Below are 27,729 nucleotides of genomic sequence, written 5' to 3'. Positions count from 1 at the left end.
ATATATATACTGACTGCAACAACCATAGATCCACAAATCATGCAATCAAAAACGATCGAAATCAGCGCCGCCCATTGGCGCAGATTACCTAATCGGGAATAAACTTATTATTATTTTGTATACTCTTTTCACCATTGTAACTTGGGCGCCTAGAAAGCGTTTCCTTCATGATCAAATCAAGAAACTTTTCTTAAGCACGAAAAAGTAAATGGACATATATAACATCCTCCAATCGTTATTCTAATTTTAGCTTATTTAAATATACAGAAGACCTGAAATTGTTTAAATACATGACTACCTTTTAAGGGAAAGTTTGCTTATGTTTATTTTTTCTCTGCAGTTAGTTCTTGAATTTTTGCAATAGCATCCTTGATACCTTCTGGTTTACCCTTAATCCTGATTTCATCACTCTCTGAGCCTTGTTTAGGAACAAAAAGTCTGACTTTATTTTTGGCTTCGATTTCCCTTCTTATGGAACCACCTGGACCGATAATGAATCTATGCTTGGATTTTGGGACCTCGATAGTTTCCTCTGTAACAGACTCAAGGTCTGCAACAGTATCTTGAATAGACTTCACAATTTTAGCCACAACTGCCTTGTCACCCTCACAGACAACGAGCTTGGAGTCACTGTCTCTATTAGGGAACTGAATAAAACGTCTAAAATCACGGTCATCCGCAGAACCTCCTGCCTTGATGATGGTTTCCCGCATGGTCATACCATTAGGACCAATCAAGTGTCTGTACCATTTTGGATCGACTTCGATGGTTTCGGTGGCAAAGTTGACGACACGTTCGACAATTTCGTCAATCTTAGCCTTGGCATCTTTAATTCCAGATTTGGAACCCTTGATTTCCAACTGTGCAAATCCCGTTTCCTTGGCTTCCGCTTGAGAGGTTTGGAATTGAATCTTAACTTCACAATCAATCGATAAATCGTTTATGTTATCACCATTTTTACCAATAACCCTAGCTAAAGCTTCTGCTGGAATATTGAAGGTTTCAGAATAACCATGTTCTTTTTCATAATCAAGTAACTGTTTAATTTCCTCCTCAACTTTAGCAACACCTCTAGATGGTCCTCTAATCAAAACAGTTCCAACCTTTTCCTTAGAATCTGAAAACTGGATTTTAACGTTGTATTTATCTTGTAGTCTCTTTGCATAAACACCATTTGAACCAATTAATTGCTTGAAGTACTTTTGCTCGACTTGAACACTCTTAGTTGTTTCATCAGCCCATTTCTTCTTGAGTGCTGAAATTTTCTTAATACATTCTTCCACATTGGAAACCAATCCAGTTATCTTGATTTCTGCATTTTCAAGCTTATCATTATCTTGGCTGACCACATCAATTCTAACATCAAAATCATCTTGTAATTCACTCAAGTGGGAACCCTTTTGACCAATTAATCTGGCTAAGTATTTGGTTGGGAATTCAATTGTAGTATTGTACTTGGATGCTTCTTCGTAGTTCTTAATATCTTCAACAAGCTGGTTGATATCAGCAGCCGCTTTTTTGATCTCAGATTTGAACCCTCTCAAGTAAATTTCATTTTCAGATGGGCCTTCTGCATTTTGATGTAACTTGATCTCAATGGAGTTAGAGTCAAATTTGTTCAACAGGTTCTTCAGTGTGTTTCCTTCTAAATGTTTTTGATCTTCTGCTGAAATTTCAATAACTTCAGAGATTAACTCCTTGTTAAGAGCTCTTAATTTGTCTAAGGATTTGTCAACATTGTCGAGTCTTTGGTTGATTTGTTCAATGGAAGGCAAGAATTCGTCATCATTAATTTGAACAACCAAAATCAGTATGTTAGTTACTCCCGCCAAAGACCCTAACGGAACAATGGAAACATTATTTTCAATGGCAACCTGGTTATCAATTTTAGAGAAAATGAATGAGTCAATGTCGGAAAGAGTCCTAACAAAAGTAGGAGTGATCTTATTAACCATATCAATTAAATCTTTTCTTGCCTTCTTAACATTTTCCTTCTTGTCTTTACTCGAAATAAAAGAAACAACTACGCTCTTGGAATTAGAATCAGCTAAGTTTTTGTAGCTAGGGCCCGAAACAGAAACTTCATGCTCAGAACTTAGAGCATCAAAATACTTTGTGTAGGTGAAATAAGCAGTCAGATTTTTTGCATGCTGGAGATTTCCACCATGAGACTTTGAAAGATCTAAAGTGTCAACAAAATAATCAGATGTCGTAGACTTGGCGAGTGCAATGGCCTTTGGAATATTGGATTTAACGCCAATAAACCTAACTTTTGTTGAAGCGTCATCCTTGGATGGTATCTCAATAACAACATTGGTTTCAGACAATACCTTGTCGGTGCCGATCAATTGATGAAGATTCTTTGGGACATCTTCTTCATTGACAATAATTTGGTTGTCAAGATCGACTAATAAAGATTTGATTTGGTTTCTTGCATCAATTACAGCGTCTCTAGAACCAGAAACCATAATAAAACTAATACGGGATGTTGCTTCCGGCGCAATGGCTTCAACATCACCTGCAAATGATAACTTGGACACTTCAGCAGCAACAAATGGCTTTAATTTTTCAGAAACAGGAATCTTCACGTTCAGATTTTTGGTGTTTTCATTCACAATTGCAAGTATTTGCTCCTTAGCATCGGAACAGCCTTGGATATCACCCTCGATTGTGACAGTGATAGACTTACCGAACAATTCTTCATCTTCTGTTAGCAGGGTCTTTTCTTCGTCGTCTTCCTTGATATCCTTTGCAATATCAATCTTAACAGAGGTGGATTCAATAATTGGTTTTAATGTTCTTCCGCCGGAACCAATTACAGTAGATCTCAACTTGGAAGGAATTTCAAAGGTAATCTTAGTAGGTTTGGTCAATTGTCTAATAAGTTCCCTTTTTGCCGTTGCCACATTATCAATTGGCCCATTTAAAAGAAAAAATCTCTTTTTGGTTGCACTTGAGTGAGTGGACTCAACTTTAACATTTAAAGTGGAGTTGATCTTTGCAAAAATTTTAAAAATTTCACCATTAGCTAAATTTTGTTGTTGCTCATCATCAATAATGAAAGTATGTTGAGTGGAAGTGGATTTAACTGCAGGTTTGAATGACTTTACTGGTTTCCCCCAAGAAGATGATGTCGATTGGCTTACTGCTGGGCCCCACGCGATTGGTGATGCAACTGAACTTCCTAAGGATGGAAACTGAGCGTCATCGTCCATTCTAATTGGCTTCTTTGGCGCAACTTCAGCAATTTCATCAGCGGTTGTGGAAGGAGAAGACTCCTCCGTTGATGCAGTTGCGTATGAATCAATCAAAGCAGGAGAATCAGCTAAAGAGGTGGCAGATGGTGCAGATGAGGGTGTTTCATCTTCAACCGCTTGTGCGTGCTTTGCGGCTAATAATTCAGCTGGAGAGGACATGGTAACAAAATAAGACAAACGACCGGCAAAAACAATAACGATAATAGCAGATATGTGGCTCTCTGAATTAGATCAAATTAGCTCCTTCAGAAATGAAAAATGTCAAGCTCAAAACTTTGATTTAAAATGAAATAAGAAAAATAATTCAAGGTATCAATTCTTGACAATTGAAAGATATCCAATGAACTGGTGAGATGTACACAAAGAAAAAACAAAGTCTTTTTGTTTGCTGAAAGGAACCGAAAGCAAAAACCAAGTTTTTCAGGAAAGGATCTGCGTGAGATATATTTCAGGTCGTATGGCCCTCCGAGAATCACAACAGCTTTGAAGAGCGTAATGAAAAATCAAGTAATTACGTGGCCAAAAAAGAAAGTAGAGAGGCAGCAGTGTACGGGTTTTGTCACAAATACAAGCATGATTTCCAGTACTGCGTATTCTGGCATATCTTGATAAGAAACTGGACTTTGCTATGTAGTTTACTTCTGTTACAAACCTATGTAGCAGGTTGAATAATCGTCGTTTCCGGCATACATATCACAACATATGATTACTGTTTAACCTCGTCCTCCCATTGTACACCACACCATTCTTCTACATAAGCTACACCGTTTTTGTCAAACCAATTCAAGGGAACAAAATCATCACTGTCTGTCGCAACAATGATTGTACCCCATTCCATACCATTTTTCATGATCATGTTGACGTCGGTGATGTCTTCTTCTAGGTCGATGATCATCTTTGGCATTAGCTGCATCTCGAAACGACGTGTTCCACCTGGGTTGTAGGCCGGGTTAGGGATGCTCCATTCTTCCTTTCTTTTGAATTTCCCTTCGGGAGTGTAAAATATTCTCGCAACGTCACCTTTGGAAGAGTATAAGATTGGCGATCCGTTTGGTTCGTAACGAACAACCTGAGTGGTATTGTATGATAGGATTCTGGTGAAGTTTTGGAACGTTTGGTCGTCAAAGATTTTTGACAAGTCTTCTTGTTCCTTTGCCTTATTTGGATTGATCTTTGGTAAGTTACCCGTTTGAACACTGCCTGTATCGGACGTGTCTTCAATAGTTGCTCCAGATTCATCTATTTTCAGGTTGTCCGGTATCGGTGCCACAACTTGGTTTGCGGGATCCAATTTTTCCGTCTCAAAGTATAGAATGAAACCTTTGAATTCTGGCAGTTTGTAATTTGCCTTTTTAACTTCGCCAACCAAAGGCTGGTCGTCTGTAATGGGTTCCTCCAGTGATGTTTCGGTTTTCTCCTTTTGGACCTTCTCAGCCTTGCTTGAAGCTTTGGCAGTCTCAAAGGGGTTCGAGTCTAAACTGGATGCAAATGGATTGCTTGCAAATGGATTAGCTGTAACTTTGGAAGATCCAAAGAGATCCTTCACAAGGTTTTTATTTTCCTCCTCCTTGGCGAGTTTTCTAGCTTCTACTAGTCTTTCTTGCTCTATTCTTCTCTTTTCCTCTTCTTGCCTTTGTTTCATAATTTTTTGATCTTTCTTAATGCCCCTAATGGCACGAATCGCTCCCGGCTTCCGACGACATCTCTGTTCAATACAAATGAAAACATAGATCGACCTATCATACCATGTGCCATCCAATTCTGCCCTTGTTTGATTGAGCAATCTCATTGGAGACTTACAGTTTTTACAATGTACCAATTTGAACGGAATAGGTGAGTTCTTGTCCATAGGAAGAGGCTGGCCACCAATGAAAGAGTCGGTTGGGTACAATGGATTGGAGTCTGAGATTGGCACGTCAACATAGCCCAATAAAGTATTAGTAGTTACTGGGCCAGATGAAATCGATTCGTCATCTGATTCGTAAGACATTATCTAGCTCCAAAAAATTAGTAAATGGTTCAATAATAGTTTAAAAGTTCAACGGTGGATAACTAAAGGACACATCTGAAAGAGAGAATAGTAATATTTTTTTTTTTTCATTTCCTTTTTTTTTGGATTCAAAAATTTTTGGCCTTCAGTTTTCTTTTCAGTTTTTTTTTCTTTTATTTTGTTTTTTTTTTTTTTTTTTCTGAATGAAAAAAATAAACAGGTTACTAAAGTGGATTTCACAATGTGGCAAACATGCCAAATATTCGGATCTCTTGGTGTTTACTCATGATGTTCATCTAAACTTTCAGGCAAGAGATGGTCGAGGGTCTTACACGACAATAATCAATTGGTAAAAATAGAAATAGAAATACTCAACATGTTTTCCTTTTACGGGGACAGATTTGATGCTCGTTATAGACAGTCGCCTATCATTGAGATGTGGCGCATGTACATGCTCCAATGAAACTATGGAAATAGAGGGGAGAAAAAAAAGAAAAAAATGCGCAAAGTTGGGGCGGATCCCGTTGTGGGGGTGGTACCCTCCATATCCGGATCGCGGACTCGGGAATTACTCTGCTAAACCCGAGGACAGAACAAAAACGGGACTGGAGAAGAGGCACGGACTTGGGGCGCGATGATGGCTTTGAAAGTTTCTAGAATTTTCAAAGTCCTAATTCTTCCAAGGAGGGATGGTATTTTCTGGTTGGTGATTCTGCCGATCAAGCCGTAAGGTGATGGTAAGAGAGAGGGGGGTGGAGGGGGCATTCAAGTGACATTTCTCATATTGTATTAAAAGCTTTGAAGCTGTTTGCTATTGCTGCCAGCCTAATTAATATGCTGGTCAGTAATATCGGATCGGTTAGACGATAACCGCGGAGTAAAAAACGTCAAGTTAAAATAAACGCGCCGATTTGTAAGCATCGATTAAGGGACCAACAACAGGTATAAAAAGGGAAGGCGATCACTGGTCAAGAGAAGGAGCGGACGTTCTTGGGATGACGCTAGACATTAGTTTATAAAGATCAATCGAATATAGCGGAAACAGTATAGCCAATACAAACATAGAAACCATGTCCAACAAAGAGTTAAGTAATAAGCCTGTTCCTGACAGAGCAGAAGAGAATGCATTCTTCCCATCGGACTACTCGTTGTCTTTGTATGTCGCCAAAAAGACGGACTATGATGGTACCACATATCCAAACCCTTACAAAGGCGACAAGAAGTTTCTTGCTATTCTTACTGATGAAAGATACCTAGAAATGGCCAATGGTAAGTATTTTTCAACTGGAAACCACCCTGCTGAGACTTTGTTGCCAATGTTCTATATTGATAATGCAGGATTCAACATTGACATTGCGACTTTGTCGGGCAACCCTGCCAAGCTTGAATGTTGGGCCATGCCAACCGAAGATGAGACTGTTTTGAAGACGCTTGCAAAGTTTAGGGAACAACTCAAACATCCACTGAACTTGAACGAAATTGTAGACCAAGTTACAGGTCCAGACTCGCCTTATGTTGGTGTTTTCATTCCAGGCGGCCATGGTGTGATGGCAAAGATACCAGAGTCTAAGGCCGTTTCAAAGGTTCTGAACTGGGCCTTGCAAAACGATAAATATATTGTTTCTCTTTGTCATGGACCAGCTGCATTGCTTGCAACTGCAGCTGAGAAGCCAGAAGATTTTTCCTTCAAGGGCTACAAGGTTTGTGTTTTCCCGGACTCTTTAGACACGGGCGCAAACCAAGAAATCGGTTACATGCCAGGACAATTGAAGTGGTTGGTTGCTGAGAAGTTAAAGAAGCTAGGTGCCGAAATCGTCAATGACGACATGACTGGTAAAGTCATTAAGGACAGAAAGTTGTACACTGGAGACTCTCCATTGGCTTCAAACAATCTCGGTAAATTGGTTGCAAAGGATTTGTTGGCTGATTCTTCTTTATAGTAGTTCAACTTTATGTATAAAACTATAGGTATATTTGACTGACTTTAAGCTTTAAAAAATTCTGAAACTTGTTCAATTTTATTCAAATTTAGGTCGTGTTCTGTCTCCGCTCCAGCAAAAATTGTACTTTTTGATCCATTTCGTAGTTTTTACAACAGGGGTTTTGCATTTGCTACACCTCTCGATAAGAAAAAACTTGACATGTTTATTTTTTTTTTTTTGTTTCGCAGAGCAGAAAATAATAATACTATTTTTCATTAAATTTAAGGGTTTTTAAAACCTAATTTAATTTGTAGTAGAGAATGATGTTAAGCTGTAAAGTCACTGTTCTTGTTGAACTAGAGAGGCAAAAACATACCTTTGGCCTCTTTTCTTTTCGTTCTTTGTATTCCTGTCCTGCAAAGAAAAATCATCAAAACACAACCCGTGTTTTGTCGCAATATAATATAAGTTTTGTCACATAAATTCGCTAAGGGAAGAGCCTATCACAACCACTGGTGAAGTGCAACAATAATAGATATGCAACACAATATTTTAATGCTATAGATAGTTATACAAGTTACTTCATGGTTATGCTAGTTAGAATCTGCTCTTAGGACTTTGATTAATTCATCAATTTGAAGAAAATTCGAAGCATCTTCAGCAAATGATCTGTGCTTTTTAGAGTCTACATGCTCGGAGAAGTCTGAATATTTAACCCGGCAATTTTCACAATATCCAGGCTTTAGCTCATGCTTATTCTTCTCTTGTTTTGGCTCCTTGAAAATTCCTAGATTGATTCTGCTCTTCTCAACTTGAAGCTCCTTCGCTGGTACTTTCACCTTTTTGGTTTTAGTAGTTGAGGTACCACGTGAAAGCTTTATTCTTTTATTAGGAAATCCGTCACTAACAAATGGATTATTAGCAGTCTCCACAGACCGTAATGCAGCAAGTTGATCATCATTTATTGAGTTTTTACCATTTGTCGTGTCATCAGCACATTCTTCTTCAGGTAGTTGATCAATGAGCTCTTCAATGGCATCCTTATCTTGCCGTTCCAATTGTTCTTTCTCAGCTTGTTGCTTTTGCTGTTTTCTTTTCGTTTCCTTTGAATGATTAGCTGGATCTAAAACAATAATCCTTTTGGTTTCATTGGTCAATGCTTTATTAATGACATGAGATTTACTTGGCGCCAAACCATTACCATATGTTACATTCGTACCATGAGAATACGAACCGCTGGGATTGATACCAGAAGCTTGAATACCAGAAGCTGTAATTTCACCATACTCCCTTAACTTACAATCAGTTGCACCACTATTGGAGGGATTCATTAAAGTGTCTTTTCTTATTAGCTTTGGAATACGTTTTAGGATTTGTAAGTCCCTGTCATTTTGTTCAACCGCTCTCTGGCCTAGACACTGCACTTTATCATCTGAGCCTAGTCTTGCAAAATTCTCTTCATCAAAGTCTTCAATTAACTCCTCATAATCACATAGTTTCCTGCCGTTCGTCTCATTAGTTTCTCCACCGTTGACTATTTGAGTAGATTGCGTATCAACAATGTTCTCTAGTTCATAGAAAGGATCAAAGATTTTAGCAAATGGCTTCTTTTCTTCATTTGATAAGTTGTTATATACTAGCTTTAGCTTTTCAACGGGATGTTCTTCGAGAAACTTATAATAAGATCCTTCCCATTGCCTTTTATACATTTCTCTCTCCTCATAGGTTGGAATCCTAATTTTGATGCTACTATATCTCGCAGTTTCATAACAAGAGTCTATGATTTCTTGCCTGAAATTATGAGAATCTTCCAGACACTGGATTCTTCTCTGGTGTCTTTTCAATATACCTATTGGGTTCTGTGGTTTGGTTTCAGGTATGAATAAAGACTTACCGTTTGTTGAGTGGTGAATTTTTGGAATCGATGTTTTATCTTTCCATTCTCTAACAGCAACAGGTCTCGTTTTATGAGTCAAGTCCCATATGTACATATAAAACCCCGTAAAATATTTAAAATCGTTTCTTCTGACGCTTGGATCACAGTCACTAGGACCAAAGAGACGTTCCTTCAGCAATAAGTTAGTCAAGTTATTATTATTATTATTATTATTATTATTATTGAGATTGTTGTTACTGTAATTGTTAACTGCTTGGCTGTTTGAATTGCTAATGGAAATTGAGTTAGAGTTCGAATTTGATATATTTGATAGTTCTTCATATTCATCGGTATTCAAAATTTCTTCACCTAAATGATTTAAAAACCTGAAAACTTTTTCAATAGTCCATACCTTCAGTTGCTTCTTAATAGCATACCTGAAAATATCACCATTGGGATAATGGGAATTTTTATCAAAATTTCTCCTTGAAACAATAATTGTGACATTTTCACCAAAAAAAGGTTCAATCGAGGCACCCAATTTCTTCAATGCCAACATTGCCTTTTTCTTTTCACGATCATTTGAATCGTCATGCTCAAAGTAAATGAACGATTTAGGCAATATTTCTCTCCATGTTTGCTGCCACTTGTATAATTCATTACCTGTCATTTTCTTGGTAGTCACCTGGACTTGCTGTTGTTGCTGTTGTTGCTGTTGCTGTTGCAATTGCTGGTTATCCAGCTGCTGAGCTTTATTGGTTGCTAAGAGTTGAGAGGTTGGCTGCAAACAAGGAACATACCCATCTTTCTTTGGAGTGGAAGTACCCATCAGTTTGGGAATGGCATCGCCTGAAGTCAGCTTATGGGCATGCACTATTGGTGATTGTAGAGCTGGCTGAGGAGGATCCTTTGGTTTGACAAACACCAGAGTTGGCTTTGATTTTGTAAGAACATTAAAAGAACTAGGAGCCGGTTGGATGTTGTTTACAAACTTTTTTGACGTGTCTTTCAAGGGGAGTCTGTCCGTCATGCTGGGCAAATGAGTATCCAATGCACGTCCTGGTTGGAAATGTCTCTTTGCTTCCTGATACTGTAGAGAGGTGGAGGGAAAAGCAACCTTGGAGTGCTGTGATGAGACCAGAAAAGGAGACACGTTAATTTGGCAAAAAAGGGGAAGCCATGCGAAAAATAAACAAAAAGGGCCGAAACAGTGGAAAAAGCGCAAAAACAAAAAAAAACGCGTTTGTGGCGCATTTAGGTCACGTGCTGGATAGTAAGAAACGGCGCATTAAGAAACGGGTTAACAGTTTCAATTATTGTCTTTTTGATATGATGTACTTTGGTGAAGAGGTCAATGTTGTATTCCAAGTACGGATTAAAGGCAGAGAGACTGGAAGAAATACCAACTATAGATACAAAGATGCTTAATGCACTAGTTATACAGCCACTTTTACTGCAGTTGCTTACTCCTGTTGGAGAACTGACCCCATTTGTTCCATTGTCAGTATCCCTAATATCTTTAGATCTGCAGAAACCGCTTTTATCTTGCCTGTCCAAGCAGGGAATAGAACAAGAGAGGCAGCTGAATTCTCAGAAGGCATTGGGCGGGTCTGACGATATAGATGCACCTGCTGGTGAGAGTGTGCCGCTTCTACAAAACCAACACGGCATGTATGGCGGGAGTAGTGAAAATGTTGCAGTTGAGGAGGGGAAGTTAAGAATAGCCAAGTTACAAAAAGAGATAGACGAGCTAGACGACAATTACGATGCTGATTACATAAATGCCAATGTCAATCCAGTGGACAATCTTAACATTCTCTCCTTAATGGTAATTAGAGATTGGAATAACAAGAACGACAATGAGGATTGGAAAGTCTATTCGTTTGGGAGGTATAGAATCTACATGTATTCGGTTAACGTGCGGTATGCATTGATGCTCTGCACCAATGAAGAGTACCCGTCCTCGATAGCGATATCACGTATGCAAGGCGTATCTAAGATTCTTTCGTCAAAACTTTAATGCAGTGGTTGCAACGACCACCTGATCCTGTGGTTTTCCTTGTATTTCACCCTCTTTTATTTTGGCTGTGTTTAATCTATAGATTTGCTGGTATAAGTTTTATAGGACAGTGTACATAGTATCGTACTAAATCATCAAGTGAGCAAAGATCAATCTTTGTTTTAGGAATCACCACCATCATCATCACCACTATTATCATCATCTTCATCATCTTCTTCTTCTCCATATTCGTCGTCGTAGAAATCATCTTCCCAGTATTCCATAGGCTCGTCAACACTTTCGCTTTGTTTTCTCGTAACGTCTTGCAATGTAGGCCACACAATGTCACTGGGCATTGCCTCGATACTTTTCAACACATCTGCCTTGACTTTGTCATTATAGAGATCACGCTGCTTTCGATATGCAATACCGGCCTCGACATTTGCAGGACTGGCCACATTGGGATCCTCCAACAAGGAGAGGATACTGAGCAAGACACTCTCAACTTTTTGAGCTGGGGACCACGTTATATTTAGCGGTTCGTCACTTGCCTCTTGTTGTCCAGCTGAGTGTAAGATTGAAATACACAACCTCCCATCGGGATAGACATTTGGATGGAAGATGGCCGGGGTAAACCTGAAAGAGGGCGGGCTGTACGGATAGTTGGAGGGGAACCTCATTTGCCCCTGCAAACACGCACCATTGTATATGCTCTCTGGGTCAACAACCATTAGGGATACCTTCCATAGGAAAACGTCATTTTCCTCAACATCAACATGGACTTGTTTAAGGCCTGTTTTGGGATGCGTCAACTCCCTGAATTCTTTCCAAAGGATCTTGGCAGATGACATCGTACACTCAACACTGGGGACGGGGGGAGGACGGAGAGAGAACACCACTTAGGCAACACCCCTTGTACCTGCAAAGAGGTTGAAAACTGCCGTATTAAGGTGACAGCACTTGACTTACACCACCAAGACATGCACAAAATAGCGAATTGCTCTATAATGTATGCCACTATTGACATAGACAATCTATACGAGGCATTCCTATTTTCAACTATTTACCAAGTTATATAAATGTATACAGGTGCACATATGTGTATACATATCTATCTACAAGTACCGGTATAGAACAACTAGCGGACGGGGCCTACTCGTCAGAAAGCACTGCTTCAATCTGTGTCTGTTGTCTCTCTGACTCTGACTCTGGGTCTTGGTCTTGGTCTTGGTCTTGGTCTTTGTCGACACTATCGGGCGTAATGCCCAGTTGTCTTGCCTTCTCCTCGAGTCTCCTTCTCTTTTCGAGTCTCTCCTGTCTGATTCTGGCCAACTCTGCCTGGATCTCGTGCGGTTCCTTGGGGATCTTGTTTAGTGTGTCTGGGTCGGGCCAGTAGCCGGGGACGTTGAATTTACGGTCAGTGTCAATACCGACATAGTACATGATTGTGATGGGGGTCATCAAATAGAAGGTGAACTTGGCCAATTCAAACTGGGACCTTGATAGACGTGGGAAGCGGAAACGCATGTCAGAGCTCTCAACGGTGCTTTTTTGGGGGGCGTGGTGGTGTAGGTATTCCTTTGGGTAAACCAAGTGTTGGAGTTGACCTGTGCCATATTCTACTGGTTGTGCTTTCTCTCACCTTATAAAAGAAGGCTGATTTTCCTATTCCCCTTTTTATCCTTCTCATAATAAATTTACAAAACAAGCGAGCGGCGCATTAAGTCACGTGACTTAATGCGCCACTGTTTTTTTTTTTTTTTTGATTTAATATGAGGAAAAAAACTGTACAAATTTTAAATGGGGAAGGAAGAAAAGGGAAAAGAGAGTAAAAAAAAAGACCGAAAAGAGAGTAAAAAAAGAGAAAAAGAGAGTAAAAAAAAGACGGAAATATTTTCCAACAGTGAAGCACCACCTGGTGCAACTCTGTTATGTTCAAGGTTGCCAATTTTAGCCGTTGGTAGAGTCAATTAGTTTGTCCAGTTTAGTGGAATACAGTATACAATGTCCAAGGTTTTACAAATATGCACACACTCGGGGTCTTTCCATGCCGACGAGGCGTTAGCCGTTTATATGTTGCGTCTTCTTCCAAGGTTCCGGTATGCAAAACTAGTCAGATCGAGAAACCAGTTGGATTGGGAGGCGTCAGATGTAGTTGTCGATGTCTCTGGTAAGTATGATGCAGTCAAGTACTTTGATCACCATCAAAGAGAGTTTTCCACCACTTTCAATGAGAAATACAAGACAAAGTTATCATCTGCCGGTTTAGTCTACAAACACTTTGGACGTGAAATCATATCCACTGTGATTGCTCTTGATGAAACCAATGCTGAAGATAAGGTCAAATTGGACTATCTCTATGACAAGATCTATTCCGACTTCATTGAGGCTGTGGATGCAAATGACAATGGTATTGATATGTACGAGAATAAAGATTCACTCACCCCCAGATTCAAAGACAAAAATTTTACCATTGCAGGTATGATCTCCAATCTAAATCCTAGCTGGGAATCGGATGCTACAGATCATGATTTTGACAGGCAATTCGAAATTGCGTCCAACCTCATTGGGGATGCCTTCTTCAAATATTTGACTTATATGGGGAATTCCTTCCTTAAGGCCAAGCAGTATGTCATTGATGCGTTCAAGACAAGATATGAAGTAGACTCCAGTGGGAAAATACTACTTCTGCCAAGATTCATTCCTTGGAAGGAACATTTGTTCAACGTGGAGGAGGAAAATAACGCCAATGGTGAAATTCTCTATGTTTTATTCCCAGATTCAAATAGTAACTGGAGAATTGCAGCTGTTCCATTGAGCTCTACATCCTTCGATTCTCGTAAGAAACTCCCAGAACCTTGGAGAGGGTTGAGAGATGAGGAGCTCTCTAAGGCTACCGGTATTGATGGATGTGTATTCATCCATGCTGCAGGATTTATTGGAGGTACATCTTCTAAAGATGGTGCTCTTCAATTAGCTAAAATGGCTCTTAATTAATCGTAGTTTGTGCTATACTCTGTAAGCTCATAGATTCTCTCTACACCTTTATCTATAAATAAACCCTCCCGTATAACATGACAACGACATTGTGCGATGCGTAGCCCACTTTAATCGGTTGCAAACCATAATATTGTACTTAACTGTACCATTACATTTCTGGCCGACCCATATTGAGGTACGTTTCCTGCCCCCATTGATGCAACAACACGCGCGAGACCTAATTTTAAACTGGCGTCAAGATTTGCTCAATTCATGCACCGTTGCTTTCTGTCACAAGACCTGATTGTATTTGTACCAATACTGGCACCTTCCAAATACATTCTCTGCTGGTTGTAGGACGCGTCGGTTATACGTATATCTAGATATACCAACTAGATCTAGAAAGACACGGGAAAGAGTCATTGTACGCTCATAGGCAAAGGGGGAAACAAACAGACTAGGGAGGAAAGAAAAAAAGAGTATGCAAAACCATCAAACCAATCCAACCTTAGGATCAGCAGCCAACCGCAATCCATCACCAATGTGGGATTCCAAGCACCTGCACAGAACGCCATCGACTAGCTCCCTCAGGACCAACAACTCGAGTCGGACCTCCAACATTGAACTCAAAAAATTGATTTCCAGTGACTTCAAGAAACTAGGAAGAAGTATAGTCTCTTCTTCCTCTCCACTCTCTAAGCGTCAATCTTCATTGTCGCACCAACAGCCAAGTCAGATACACCAAATCAGCATTTCATCATTGGTAGACCCTGATTGGGATTCGACAACCCTGAAAAACGGGTGGATAAATAGAATTCATGAAGGTGGTGAAAAACGTTTAGTAAGGATAGAATTAAAAGGATCCAACTTGAACATCTATCGATTACCTGCAGAGCTGAATTATGTGAAGGACCTTATTGTACACACGCCAGCAGAATCACAGGTCAACACCATGTCTGAATCGATTTTGAACAAAGAGTTTAAAAATAATGAATCATCAACTTCATTGACATCATCGTCTTCCAATACGTCCGATAAAGTACAGATTGAATTGTCGAACGATTCATTCCAAGATGAATCAGTAGAATTGGCCCATCTCATTGAGGACTACGAGCGTGGCCAAGTTGAACTGGATGAGTTGCAGCACCAGCAAATGCAACATCAACAACAAATTCGTCTTCAGGCCCAATCAGTGCCAACTTCGCAATTGCAAAGACTAAAGGTAGGCAATTCCACTCATATAGGCTCACAACATCATTCATTTATTATCCATAACTTATCATATGAATCGCCATCTTGCCCGCATCCTAAACTTACAATCGATCCAATGTCTGGTCTGATAGTTGAGGGAAATTTGGAGGCCATATGCCATACTATTCTTTTCCATCCCTCAGAGTCTATATCAGCGAGATTGATTGAGGTACTGCCTCTCACTGGAAGTTTGATTGATCCACTTGTCTATTTCCAGAAGTTCTTAGATCACTTCACGAACGCGGAAGGCCTTCATACCAAGAACATCAAAATAACAAATATGGAAATGAATCTCTTATTTCAAAGAACTGAACATTTAGTTAATTACTTTGTCACTCACTTTAAGGGCTCTCTTTTAGATGACCAAATCTTTCAAATGTTATCCAAATTGACGAAAGATTTGGCGGGAAAATCGCCCTCCCACACATCGATTTTCGAATTATCGGGAAAGATCAAGTCTGAGAGAATGAAGTTGCTTAACTTGATATCATTTCAGTTAGATCCGACATCGATGTCGTCACTTCATGTTCAGCCTCTTCCAATCCATAGTTCGCAACTGATATCAGCAGAACAATTCCTTCTCCTAGATTTAGATTCTTTGGCAAATGAAATTCATTCGATTGATTTACATTTCTTCAAGCGTTGGTCTTCTCAAAATGACCGATCCATTTTTCTATCAAAGAACAATAATCATTCTTACAAATACTGGAACTTTAACCCTCTAGTATTTAATCCTTCATTTAACACACATTATTTGGGAAGGTTATTAGCTTTCCATTTATTCGAGGATCCGGTAGCGTCAAAATCGCCATCCAAAAGGGCGCATATTCTGATGAAATGGATCCGTCTTGGTGGGATACTTTGTGAACACGGTGATATGATAGCTTGGTTAGGTATTGCATTGGTCATTTGTTCGTTACCAGTCCTTCGGTTGGCTAGAACATGGGGACATGTCGATAAAGCTGATATTGAGATGATCAGAAAAAAATGGGCGCCAGTTGTATTTGAAATTAGAAAACATGAACTCTTCACAACCAAATCTGATAACGAATGCACCACTGAAAATGTAAACAACAAAGAAACAAATCTTAGAATTATGATACCAAACAAAGTTGGTGAAGTTTATTCAAAAAATGATGCGATTCCTCATTACGGAGAGTTACTTACTTATAATCTCGAAACTGATGAGGATTCTGATTATAGTATCAAAAGTTTATGTGCTTATATGGAAATGGTAAATTGGAACTTCAAGCAGTGGGATTGTTACTTTGATAATGTTGCTGATTTGCCTGATGTTTTGCCACGCTTTGTCTTTTTAGAAAGTGATGATTCTAACGCAATACAAAATATAAAGGACGCAAAAATTCACCAACTATTGAAAGATGCTATAACTTTCAACTCTTCAAATAAACCATGTGATATCAATTCATTCATGGAAAAATCAGTTGAATGTGAACCTCCCTATGCGGGGAGATTTGCTAAATTCTACAATATTTCAAGAAGTCCTCTATTTTTAGGTTCTTACCCTTCCATACTATTTCCTCAAATTCTCCCACATTATACTATTTACGACAGATCGGACTTGATTGGTGCTTTGGGTAGTCTCAATAACAACCTCGAATCCAAAGAATTGCGATACAAAAATAGAAATATTTTTGTGAAACATGTTAGAGACCAGTTTGACAAAGACAGTGAAGAGTTCAGGTTAACAGACGATTCTATCATTTTTAGAACTTGCGAACCTGTTGATTCCACCACAAAGGATCATTCGAGACCTTCAAGTATTTTATTTGAAAATCCTGGTTTGATGAGGTCTAAACACGTTTCGACTCTTTCTACTGGTGGCTTCAGTGTGGAAGATTACATCAATTCATACCAAGCGTATCTTAAGGATTCCATTGTTTCCGACTCAAGTGATTCTACATTGAATAACTTTTCAGAGAGCGATAAGGAGAAAACCAACTTGAGCAGTGGCAAAATGGTTAAAATCTGGACTAGTGCAGCTACTCCTGAACGTTTAGTTGATCTGTTAGTTTTGACTGCATCAGTTTTCGGTACACATTTAAAACTTGAAGATATTGAAAACTATTCTAAGAAATCAGGAGTGTCAGCTGCATTTCTATTACAAATGGATGATTATAGTTTCACATGCTCTTTCTTTGCCACATATCGTGTTTTTTTCACTACCAAAGACTTGATCTCTGCACTGTACAAAAGGTTTAAAGGTTCTGTTAGTGCCTCATTGTCAATAATGGAGGGTATTACGGCTAATGGTATTCCTGTTACTATCCCTATATGGGATAATGTGATTGCTGAAGATGACGAGACATATTCGAAAATCAATTGGAAATTTGTAATGCAGATTCAATTAGGTGTTATTGAAGCTACCTCGATTTTAGTAAGCGATTACTTTAAACACTTTATGGATGATTTGGAAACCAAGGCAACGTTTGATCAATTCGTTGAAATGATGGATACTACCATTATCACAGAATGGCCAGGAATAATCAAATGGATAAAAGAAAACAAGACTTCAGATGTAAATGAAATAATTAATATCTACAAAAATTTACAATCATCCTACAAGCAGGTGAGGAATACCTGTATAAGAAAATCTTATACACCACTATCTACACCTATTGAATTGGACTTTTCTGATGAATTGACTACTATTCCTTCAGAAATGATGTTACCAACATCTGCAGACATTGATGAAATTTTGAAATATGTGAATAGCTTGGATAGTACGATTAGATCGGTTATTGCTGAAATCAGAGTTGATGATTGGGTAGATACTTTTGAAGTGCTAGAGATGTTAATTTCTAGATCTCCGCTGTCTATGTTTAATTATAAATATCAAGATGCTAATACTCATCCTAGTCTAATAACAGTTTCAAATATATACTACTGGATAATGACGTTGACTGATGATGAAAACAGTGTAAGTGAGAAGTTGATCAATCAATTGCCAGCTACCGTTGGTTCTGCCTTGAAGCTCTACAAAAGAATGGAGACCTATCTACTGATGCAAATTATTGACTCTGATATCAATGTAGATGAAAGAACAGATAGAATGAGAACCCTGTTGAAGATTATACGTATTTCAAGGATTCGGATGAAGAAGGTTGTATTATTCGAGGAAGATTTAGAAAACAAGCAGGAGAAGTCCCCAGATATTCCAAGTTTTATTGAATCAGTTGTGACCAACACGATTTTAAGGCCCGAATCCAGGTTCTTTTCTCATGCATGGAAATTGGCTGCTTCATTGAATCTCCAGGATGTTGATCTTTCAGCCCTAGATAAGATTCTACCCGAATTTACTGACTACGAAATCAAGACTGTTGAAGACGATAGTTATTTATCCATTTGTCCTGGTTGGATCTTGGGTAGGTTGGTTGAGATCGCCTCTTTTATTCCAAATATGGGAGTTGAGAACACTTCGTTGATTAATTTCAATAAGAACAGGTTTATCCATAATTGTGTTCTCAGGTTTAAGAAATTACAGGGCTCAGCTGTCAATAAACATAATAAATCGCCTTATTTAACTGAAAGCTCTTTTCTATTCGAATTTGTTGGGCAAATTCCAAGTCTGAAAACAATCTACGAAGTTTCTGTTGCTGAAAGACGGGAGGAAAAGTTAACCAGTGGAGAGATTTTCAGTAAACACGTTGGTGAGCAGATCCAGTTGCTAAAGCTAGAGGAAACAAAAAGAAATCTTTTGATCAGGCAACGTGAATTACAACATAGTAAGGATTTCCGAAACTATGAGGTTGATTTTAACGTTGGTCAGAATGATGAGAGGAATGGCAGTACATCCGACTTGATGACTATTTCAACGAAATACTCCAATGGTGGAAACTGGAGTATCAAAGAAAGTACTAAATCGATTTCAGAATATGATGCAAGTACTCATGGTGATACTACGGCATCAACGGTCGTGAATACTGTTCCAGAAATAAGACCATCGCAACAACCAACTGCTCGTAGAAATTCATCAACTTCGTCTAGGCCTTCGTCCTCTTCAAGGAAGTCACATGGTTCGTCTTCTGCATCTGGTACATCTAGCAAATTCAAGTTTGGTTTCTTAAAGTCTCGTCTTACCATGAATATCAGCAGTTCAAATCAGGCATCGAATGAAAAGAAAAGTATCTCTTTGAGCGCATTACCCAATGTGAATGTGGTTGCTAATGGATCTAAGAGTAAGCCTATGACGGTTGTTCCGTTAAAAGATGCATCAATTTTCCCTACTTATAGTACACCTAACAGTTTTACTGTTGATTTGCAGCAAACAAATCACGAGTATACGTTTCAAACCTCTACTGAACAAGAGATGAGTGATTGGATATACAGACTGTCATTTGCCAAGAAACATTGGTTTTTCTCGAAAAACCTCAACAAGCAATTTGGAAACAGCTACAACAGATTGACATTTGGTGCACCACTTGCATTTGTTTGCGAACGGGATAATTCAAACATTCCATTATTTGTTGACAAGATCATGAATGAAATAGAGTTAAGGGGTTTAGAAGAAGTCGGCATATATCGTAAGAGTGCCTCCCTGTTGATTGTACAAAAGATCAAGGATGAAGTTAACAAGATGGGGGACTTCAATATGGAGAATTCATTGGTATTTGATATTCATAATTTGACAGGAACCTTAAAGGCGTATTTGCGTGAATTGCCTGAACCGTTAATCCCCGACGGGTTAGTCGAACAGCTAGGCGCTGTTAAGGAAACTAAAGATGAATTTTCCAGATTTACTCTTTACAGGAAAGTTTTATCCCAATTGCCAACATGCAACTTCAGCCTTATTGAAAGATTGTCGAGACACATGAAACTCGTTGAGGAGTACAAGGAACAAAACAAGATGACAAGCTACAATTTGGCAACCATCATGGGTGGAAGTCTAGTCGAAGGCTGTCGTCCAGAGACTATTCGGAAATCTTTTGGTTTGATTAATTATATCTGTGAGGATTTCATTATTCACTATGAACACATATTCCAGTAGGAGAGGCCTTATACTATTTATACTTTTATAGAAATTACCACATGAAGTAGTTAATCCAATCAACGTAGCGAGCTGGAAGGGGGAAAAAAAGTCTTATCGGAGACAGCCGTGGGTTGACGATCTCTGCTATCGAACCAGGTGTAATAGGATGCTTTATGAAACGTGGGAGTTACTTATATGGAAGAGCTGTGATGGTCTTTTGCCAGCTTTACAGAGAATGGTGAAACTGTTAGACGTAGACACGAGTGAATACAATTGTACAATTAAAGCGAAAAGGTCGTACGATGGATATGAGAGATATGGAGTTGCAATGAATGCCGACCATTTGAAAGGAACTGTTTCCACAGATGAGGCCAACCAAGGATCTGCTCTGAAGCTGATCAAAGTTGCACCATGCCTAAACGAGTATGAAAAGGCGCCCTCTGGTCATGATGCTACCACAAACTGGAACATTTTCCGGTCGTGTGTGATTCCTGAGAAATGGATGACGGATGAATCAGGCTACAAGGTGTACAATTTAACGGTTTTAGAGCAACATCCTTACACTACACAGACTTTTGTTCCTATGGGTAGGGGTGCCGATGAAGATGCATACGTGGTCAATGTTGCGCCAGATAAAAACGGATTGCCGGACTTTGAGAATGTCGAAGCGTTCATCTTCAAGGGTAATACTGCTGTCACGTATAATATCGGTGTGTGGCACAGCCCGATGGTTGTGTTAGGTAAAACAACCGATTTCTGTGTGGTTACCAATGAAAACGATGTTCCACGGGAGAACTGTGTTGAAGTTTTTTACAACCCTGGTATCAAAATCCAAGTTGAATAAATGAACAAACTGTTAGATCGATATATATACATACATATATAAATATAAAAATCGAAGCACAATTGTCCACTTGTTGCTATGTTTTTGTTTTTTTTTTCTTTTTGTTTTTCGTATTCTTGTTTGTGTGGCTCTCTTTGTCTATTTACTCCTTGAAACGTTTACCAGAAAAAGTATATGTGCATTGGCCAAGTTTTAAATTTCAGCCTATAAATATACAATCCACCTTTACAAAAACAGCACTTCTCTAAGCTGCCTTCAAGCATCGACATCCATTGCGTCAGCATCGTTTCCTGTAGATGGATGCGTTCCCGATGACGCGTCCTCGCCTGTGGATGGCTGTGCGGATTCGTTCTCATTCTTATTCTCATTCTCGTCATCGTCGTCTTCATCATCGTCGTCGTTGTTCAAACCGGTACTTCTTGCATTCTTTAGAGTATCCAAGAGCGCTAGCCACTGTTCAACGTGATCGTCATCATAGATTGTGAAGTCTTGATCCACACCGACAATTGCAACCGTAGTATTTGCCGAATTCAATTCTTTATCTTGAGGTAGAGTGTCTCTAAGAGCAGTTAGGGCATGTTGTATAAGCTCTTCCTTTGTTGCATCCTGAAACTCATTGATATTTCTCTCTAGGTAAGTCTTTGCAGCCTGCGATCTTGCACCAATTGCAGAGCCCAAATACTCGAGAACAGAACCAGAGGGTAAGAATTCGTGTAAGTGGGCGCCGGAGGAATCGTACCCCGCCACCAATAGACCAACACCGTAAGGCCTGCCTCCAGCGGACTGTGTGTTTTCTTGGGCTTTGTCCGCCAAGGAGTAGACGGCCTTGGAGAGACTCAATGGTCTGTTGAACACCATCTTCGACGTCATCGCCTGTTGACGTAAATAGTTTGACAAGACCCTAGCATCAGGTGCCAATCCAGCAAGTGCAACTCCCATATGATTGTCAACTTTAATAACCTTCTTTTGGTAAGAACCCAATTCCTCAGCGTTTCTTTTAAGAGCCGCTAGCACAACATGTGTTTTACTCACGAGCCCCACTGCAGCAGATCCTTGTTTGATTGCCTCAATGGCATATTCTATTTGAAAGATACGTCCTGTGGGAGAAAACGTGGTTGCATCGTTGTCATAGTTGTTTCTAAACTGTATGAAATGGGTGAAATAAATGTTAGTATTAACTCAATCTCGACATCAATAGGCGGAGAGTGGGTTCCCCCACTCTCCGCTGACTGTCAATATTCTATTGAAATACATACCATCTCGATTGTCTATTTATGTGTGTCTCTGGTATTCCTCAAGTACCCTTTTGCCACCCGTTGATAGAATGCACAACTCTCTCTTTCTCTATTCTTGTCTCCCTCTATTTTCTCTCTCCATGCACAAACTAAGAATTTCATCCTCGTTTTTCCTATTCTTGCCATTTTCGCTAACTCAGTTTTTTTGCCCTTGCCCATTGGGGGAAGTTGAGGCTCATCAAATTACAGAGATATCTCAAATGGTAAACTGTACGTCTGGTTGCTCCTGTTTTACAGTATCAGAAGCATCACAGGAAGTCCACTAAGAAATCAAAGAAACACATATAACCCATCATGGCCTTCACAGTGAACCCGCTCAGCAAGATTATTGCCCTCAGTGGGATGCTAGCCCTAGGGTTCCTTCTTGTTGTTCTAGCTACGGCGCTTTATGGGTCTTGGATGCCAATAATCGATGGCTTTATCTTTGCCTTTGCCCATATTCCGTACCTGCTCACAAACACTACCATTGGCGATGACTTCCAGACGGGGTTTGCGGACATTGACGACACCAGCAGACACAGCGGTGCAGACTTTGGGGGATGGGTTTCTAGTTTCATCCTCACCAGCGGTATAGCGCTCCCCATTGTGTTGAGCCGTAGTCAGCTTCTGAGCAGCATGGCGTCTACATTGACAGTTGTGGGCGGTCTCTGTATCTACGTTACCATTGTGCTCTTCTCCTCCTTCTTTGACGGATTCTCCAACACAAATGATCCATTCTCTATGTGATTGCCTGTGAATTCGACAAATTCCACAGAGGAGAATGAGGCCTTTTCCATTGAGACTGAGAGATTGTGATAAAACAGGACTTTTTTTTGTTTCTCTCTCTCACCTCCATTGGGAACCTGCCATTGCAACATTTCTCCATTGCAAATTCTCTCTTTATCTCCTTTTTATTTTCTTTAGAATTATAGTTTCCCTCTGTTTGGCAACTTCGTAAGGGGTTCTGGATACTGTCTATTTGTATACACGAATATAGAATTTTACAGCTGTCCAAGGGATAGTGACGAAAAGTACAGAGATATCCTTGTTATCTTTCTAGGGGGAAATTTAATTGTTTAGCACGTTTCATTTAAAGAGAGTCGATCATGGCATGTGACAAAAATAGCAATTTCACCTTTGTTGGATTAAGTTCAAGGTCCAAATCTGGCTGTTTGGCATGTCGGAAAAGGAAGAAGAAATGTGACGAGGTGCATCCTGTTTGTGGATATTGCCAAGATAGGAACAAGCCCTGTGAATGGGGGGAGCAGTCCAAGGGGAAACCTAAGTTTCAATTTAATATTAACTCAATCATTGAATCTCAGAGGATGATTGGAAAGGTCAACTCTTTGAAGCGGAAATCACAGAGGAGTAAACGAGGCAAAAAGGAGCAGGCTAAAATCATCAAAGAGTTGGACAATAAAGAGGAAACACAGCTAATTGAATCAGAATGTATGCAAATATTACCAAAAAGCCATTGTACAACATCCATGGATTCATCTTCCCACATTGTACCTTCAGTGGATGATCTTCATATGCTGTTACCAGAGAACATTTCTGGATATGTAGAAGACAACAACGACAACATACTTCCCCTTGTTGAAGGGTTCATGAACAACGAACCAATGATGAACAGTTTACTGAGTAACGTTGTCGAACATCTTAGATCCCCCAAATTCTCTCCCGTTACTAACTTCATTGACCACAATATCAATACAGCACTAGCACAAGCTGACATGCTGTTCCATAGAAATGACGCATTTCTCTTGAATGATTTCGATGTTAATCCAATGAATTTGGAGGATGTTGAAAGGTTTGAAGAGTTGGACGAACCTGAGGCTCCAATCGAAAACACAAATAATGATAAGGAATCGGAGGATATAGGTAAATATCCACCAATGGATGAATCGCAAATGCTAGAAAATACATATGCGTCGGATAATGATTTGATCAATATATTGAAATCAAAGAAATTACATCCATATCTAAGGCCAACAGTTCAGCTGTTGTTGAGTATGAAAAATACGCTAAAATTCATTAGTCCGAGTTCGCCAATACTGCGGCAATTGGATACGACGGGGAAGCTGTTTCTTGAGAACTACGTTACAAACTTGGCGATGAATATGCTAGATATAGGAAATAAAAAATTCTTTCTAGATTATGCAATAACGCAAGCCACTAATGAGCCGGTTATATTGTACTGTTTGGTTGCGTGGGGTGGGATGTTTCTTGCTGGAAAATCGAATGAAGAGGCCAAAAAATATGTCTCCAAGAGTTACCAATTGATTAGTTTGAAAAGGGAGTCTTTTAGAAAGTCAGAAATTAACGAGATGGTAACCACAAAATCAACAAAACTGGATAATGACGAAAGAATCAAGATTTTATTGGTGCACATCCTTTTGTTTTGTGCAGAAATTTCCACTGGCGATGTCAATAATTGGTATCAGAAGTTATTACAATGTAAGGAGCTATTAGACGAGTACGGGGGATTAAAGGAATTTGTGAAATTGAATAAACACAATAAAGTTGCCAAGTGGATCTTGAGTAACATCTTTTACCATGATGTTCTGTCTACAAGGACCCTAGGAGAAGGGACATTAATACCAATCGAAGAATATAAAATTGCGTTTATCGGTGAGAATTTCCTCAATGTTAAAGAGTATGGGCTTGATCCATTTTATGGGTTATCCCAAAACTTGTATTTATTATTGGGCGAAGTTGCAAGCTATCGACGGATCTTGAAAAATATGAAGATGCCCTTACCACTGAATTATGAAATGATGGATGGGCTTCTGGCCAGTACCAACGAACGAAACTATCGTGAAATTGAAAATTCGTGGTTCCAGATATTTGATTTGCAAATCCAAAACTCTCAGCCACCAAAAGAGATGGTAGATTTGTTATTAAAGTCAGACCCCAGCGGGAAATTTTTGGAACATCATTTGACATGGTATGAGCTAACACAGATTAGTCTAAGGATCTATATAAGGATCAGTTTCAAAGAAATTGTCTTTGATGACAACGAAGTTCAACAGCTGCGTGAACGAGGTTTGATTTTGTTCAATATCTTGATTGGTACTAAACTACAGTCTCTACTAGGGTTGTCGCTCTTGATGCTAGGGATTACGTCTGTCTACGATTCGGACCGCAGTCTTCTAAAGACTTCCTATAATCGCTTGGTTGAGAACTACCACATCAAGAATGTCCAAGTTTGTTGGGGGATAGTTAGGCAAATATGGAATAGATACGACTGGCAAGTTAATTTACAGCATCCACACTACGTGGACTGGTCTGAATTTGTGAATTCAATGGGCTGGAACTGTTGTTTCACATAGTGCGGTGGAGAGAAGGCACACCATTCTATAGACAAGGGTTAGGTATATGATAGAACTCTATAAATTACAAAAATTACTGTATTCCCTACAAATGCTAACGGGGGAGCACTTGACCGTTTTCATCAATGGTAAATGCTTCCTCCTCGCCGTCCTTATATACCTTCTGCGTGCTCTTCATCAACTCGTGGAGCTGAACGATTTGATCGTCAGACATCTTCTCCAGAATATGGTCGTCGAGGTGGTACTTCTTCCAGTCGTCCTTGGTGTTTTGGAGTACCATCTCGAGGTACTTCTGCCACGAGCTTAGAAACCCAATGATCTGCAGCGGGTTCTCCACATCCCTATGTGCCCTGAACTCTGCCCTCACATACATATCCCCCAGGCTGCGCTGGTCATGGGGGAGTTTCCGGTGTGCCCTCAGAATCGCTCGATATAAGGGCAACGGGGAGAGCAATGGCGACCCTTCTCTCCTTGGCTGCTTCATCGTCACTTTGAAGGGGATCTTAGACGCATCCCTCATAAACAATGTTGCTCTCATGGTACAGCGGCGTGTTTGCTGGTCTCCGAATGGTCCTCTAGTAGTCACAAGTGCACGACCTCCACTGTCACAGGGAAGCCAATTCGTCAATGTAGCCAATTCGTCAATGTAGCCAATTTCTTGCATTACAAAGAGCAACCCCCCTTCGCCCCTCCTTTCCCCCCTCCAGAAGCGACTCGGCAGCGCGAAAAGAAAAAGTGTGTAGTTTCGTCTGCGACAACCCCGGATGTTGTGGTTGCAGAGATATTGCTATATTGGAGCAATTCCAGGAAGGAAGGGGGGAGGGAGCACCCGATGTCCCAAGGACCAATTTCCGCAGACACCACAGAGGGTTTCACTAGATTTGAAAGGGAGTGTCTCTGTGAGACGCTGCAGGGGAAGATCGACCTTCTAGTGGTGCGTTGGAAATTTCTCCGAGAGAGCCTTAGAGAAGCCCGAGAGCGTCGGCCATTTCTGGAAAGGAGCCAAAATCCGCACCTCTCCTGCAAGGATTGCCGCCGACGTTGGGCGGCATACACGAGATGCCTTATCTCTGGAACAACGTTTTACTCTATACAAGCTATAGAGGGGAGGTAGACAGACACGCACAAACAGCGCCAGTAGATGCACGGATGCAATTTGTCCATGGGAAGGAAGGAAGAGGAAGAGGAAGATGAAGAGTGCAGTTCACGTGGTCTGCGTTTCCATAGAAACAATCGCGGCGAGATGTGCACATGGCCTGCAGGAGATCTTCCTCTGACTTATGTCTGTCTCTGAACGATTCTGAGGTCCATATTCAATTCCAACCCCAAATCGAGGTCCATCTCTTGCATCGAGGAACACGAGCCTCCAAGAGAGGCAGAGCTCTCACACACATACGAAGACGACGACGTGGTGTTGAGACAGCTCGACTCTCGGGGGGTGTAGAGCACCACACGTTCACCAGCGGGACCACCATGGCCAAGGTGATGCCCGTACAGGCCAGCCTCCTCATCATGTTGGGCCTTATCCACCGTTCTCAGCTCGCGGCCGCTGTAGACGGCCCTCCTGTAGATGCTCCGGTACACAACGTATCCTATCACCACCATTACCACGACGACTATCATAACCACCGTCCCGCTAGTCAGCACCCCCACTGCCGACTTAACTGTATCTCTCTTAAGGGCCCCCTCGTTCGTGAGCCGCTGCGGGTCCACAAGGTCGTAGTTCATCAGCCCCAACCCCTGCTCTCGCACAGGGACAAAGGAGTGGGTCTCCTCTGGAACAACTAGTTCTCTCTCAAGCGTGCTTCGGAACTGATGCTCCCTAAGAAGCACCGGGTCTTGTCTTGGATCTGGAATGCCCATCTTGCTATAACAATAAAGCTCAAATACTCTCTGGGGATACCTCCTAGATAATGGATGTCCTCTTGTTCTCCGAGACAAACTTGGCAGCAACACCGCAGTGACTCTCTCGTGTACGCAGCTGCTAGACGGAAAAGTAACCCCATTGCCGTTTA

At 40.3% G+C, this 27,729-nt stretch overlaps 15 protein-coding genes across 15 annotated transcripts; 7 read left to right on the top strand and 8 right to left on the bottom strand.

The window, feature by feature from the left end:
• Positions 1 to 323: 323 nt before the first annotated feature.
• On the bottom strand, positions 324 to 3,416 carry C5L36_0D04990 (uncharacterized protein; the record flags this gene model as incomplete). The annotated part of the gene is made up of 1 exon (XM_029467390.1): positions 324 to 3,416. The coding sequence occupies one exon, from the start codon at positions 3,414 to 3,416 to the stop codon at positions 324 to 326; it is 3,093 nt and encodes a 1,030-aa protein (XP_029323250.1).
• A 547-nt stretch (positions 3,417 to 3,963) lies between these two features.
• Positions 3,964 to 5,247, bottom strand: C5L36_0D04980 (uncharacterized protein; the record flags this gene model as incomplete). The annotated part of the gene is made up of 1 exon (XM_029467389.1): positions 3,964 to 5,247. The coding sequence occupies one exon, from the start codon at positions 5,245 to 5,247 to the stop codon at positions 3,964 to 3,966; it is 1,284 nt and encodes a 427-aa protein (XP_029323249.1).
• Positions 5,248 to 6,317: 1,070 nt separating this feature from the next.
• Positions 6,318 to 7,187, top strand: C5L36_0D04970 (uncharacterized protein; the record flags this gene model as incomplete). The annotated part of the gene is made up of 1 exon (XM_029467388.1): positions 6,318 to 7,187. One exon carries the CDS (start codon positions 6,318 to 6,320, stop codon positions 7,185 to 7,187), a length of 870 nt encoding a protein of 289 aa, XP_029323248.1.
• Positions 7,188 to 7,762: 575 nt separating this feature from the next.
• C5L36_0D04960 (uncharacterized protein) lies at positions 7,763 to 10,075 on the bottom strand (the record flags this gene model as incomplete). Its single annotated transcript, XM_029467387.1, has 1 exon — positions 7,763 to 10,075. One exon carries the CDS (start codon positions 10,073 to 10,075, stop codon positions 7,763 to 7,765), a length of 2,313 nt encoding a protein of 770 aa, XP_029323247.1.
• Positions 10,076 to 10,399: 324 nt separating this feature from the next.
• Positions 10,400 to 11,065, top strand: C5L36_0D04950 (uncharacterized protein; the record flags this gene model as incomplete). The annotated part of the gene is made up of 1 exon (XM_029467386.1): positions 10,400 to 11,065. One exon carries the CDS (start codon positions 10,400 to 10,402, stop codon positions 11,063 to 11,065), a length of 666 nt encoding a protein of 221 aa, XP_029323246.1.
• Positions 11,066 to 11,226: 161 nt separating this feature from the next.
• C5L36_0D04940 (uncharacterized protein) lies at positions 11,227 to 11,895 on the bottom strand (the record flags this gene model as incomplete). The annotated part of the gene is made up of 1 exon (XM_029467385.1): positions 11,227 to 11,895. The coding sequence occupies one exon, from the start codon at positions 11,893 to 11,895 to the stop codon at positions 11,227 to 11,229; it is 669 nt and encodes a 222-aa protein (XP_029323245.1).
• A 301-nt stretch (positions 11,896 to 12,196) lies between these two features.
• On the bottom strand, positions 12,197 to 12,571 carry C5L36_0D04930 (uncharacterized protein; the record flags this gene model as incomplete). The annotated part of the gene is made up of 1 exon (XM_029467384.1): positions 12,197 to 12,571. The coding sequence occupies one exon, from the start codon at positions 12,569 to 12,571 to the stop codon at positions 12,197 to 12,199; it is 375 nt and encodes a 124-aa protein (XP_029323244.1).
• Positions 12,572 to 13,048: 477 nt separating this feature from the next.
• On the top strand, positions 13,049 to 14,041 carry C5L36_0D04920 (uncharacterized protein; the record flags this gene model as incomplete). Its single annotated transcript, XM_029467383.1, has 1 exon — positions 13,049 to 14,041. The coding sequence occupies one exon, from the start codon at positions 13,049 to 13,051 to the stop codon at positions 14,039 to 14,041; it is 993 nt and encodes a 330-aa protein (XP_029323243.1).
• A 463-nt stretch (positions 14,042 to 14,504) lies between these two features.
• C5L36_0D04910 (uncharacterized protein) lies at positions 14,505 to 20,282 on the top strand (the record flags this gene model as incomplete). The annotated part of the gene is made up of 1 exon (XM_029467382.1): positions 14,505 to 20,282. The coding sequence occupies one exon, from the start codon at positions 14,505 to 14,507 to the stop codon at positions 20,280 to 20,282; it is 5,778 nt and encodes a 1,925-aa protein (XP_029323242.1).
• Positions 20,283 to 20,430: 148 nt separating this feature from the next.
• C5L36_0D04900 (uncharacterized protein) lies at positions 20,431 to 21,108 on the top strand (the record flags this gene model as incomplete). The annotated part of the gene is made up of 1 exon (XM_029467381.1): positions 20,431 to 21,108. One exon carries the CDS (start codon positions 20,431 to 20,433, stop codon positions 21,106 to 21,108), a length of 678 nt encoding a protein of 225 aa, XP_029323241.1.
• A 255-nt stretch (positions 21,109 to 21,363) lies between these two features.
• Positions 21,364 to 22,367, bottom strand: C5L36_0D04890 (uncharacterized protein; the record flags this gene model as incomplete). Its single annotated transcript, XM_029467380.1, has 2 exons — positions 21,364 to 22,251; positions 22,365 to 22,367. 2 exons carry the CDS (start codon positions 22,365 to 22,367, stop codon positions 21,364 to 21,366), a joined length of 891 nt encoding a protein of 296 aa, XP_029323240.1.
• A 330-nt stretch (positions 22,368 to 22,697) lies between these two features.
• On the top strand, positions 22,698 to 23,129 carry C5L36_0D04885 (uncharacterized protein; the record flags this gene model as incomplete). The annotated part of the gene is made up of 1 exon (XM_029467379.1): positions 22,698 to 23,129. One exon carries the CDS (start codon positions 22,698 to 22,700, stop codon positions 23,127 to 23,129), a length of 432 nt encoding a protein of 143 aa, XP_029323239.1.
• A 359-nt stretch (positions 23,130 to 23,488) lies between these two features.
• C5L36_0D04880 (uncharacterized protein) lies at positions 23,489 to 25,714 on the top strand (the record flags this gene model as incomplete). Its single annotated transcript, XM_029467378.1, has 1 exon — positions 23,489 to 25,714. The coding sequence occupies one exon, from the start codon at positions 23,489 to 23,491 to the stop codon at positions 25,712 to 25,714; it is 2,226 nt and encodes a 741-aa protein (XP_029323238.1).
• A 94-nt stretch (positions 25,715 to 25,808) lies between these two features.
• Positions 25,809 to 26,378, bottom strand: C5L36_0D04870 (uncharacterized protein; the record flags this gene model as incomplete). Its single annotated transcript, XM_029467377.1, has 1 exon — positions 25,809 to 26,378. One exon carries the CDS (start codon positions 26,376 to 26,378, stop codon positions 25,809 to 25,811), a length of 570 nt encoding a protein of 189 aa, XP_029323237.1.
• Positions 26,379 to 26,992: 614 nt separating this feature from the next.
• On the bottom strand, positions 26,993 to 27,577 carry C5L36_0D04860 (uncharacterized protein; the record flags this gene model as incomplete). Its single annotated transcript, XM_029467376.1, has 1 exon — positions 26,993 to 27,577. One exon carries the CDS (start codon positions 27,575 to 27,577, stop codon positions 26,993 to 26,995), a length of 585 nt encoding a protein of 194 aa, XP_029323236.1.
• Between the last annotated feature and the right edge of the window lie 152 nt (positions 27,578 to 27,729).

This window comes from Pichia kudriavzevii, chromosome 4 (assembly GCF_003054445.1).
Source record: "Pichia kudriavzevii chromosome 4, complete sequence".
NCBI classification, from domain to species: Eukaryota; Fungi; Ascomycota; class Pichiomycetes; order Pichiales; family Pichiaceae; genus Pichia; species Pichia kudriavzevii.
This window is presented reverse-complemented; position numbering and strand designations above follow the sequence as displayed.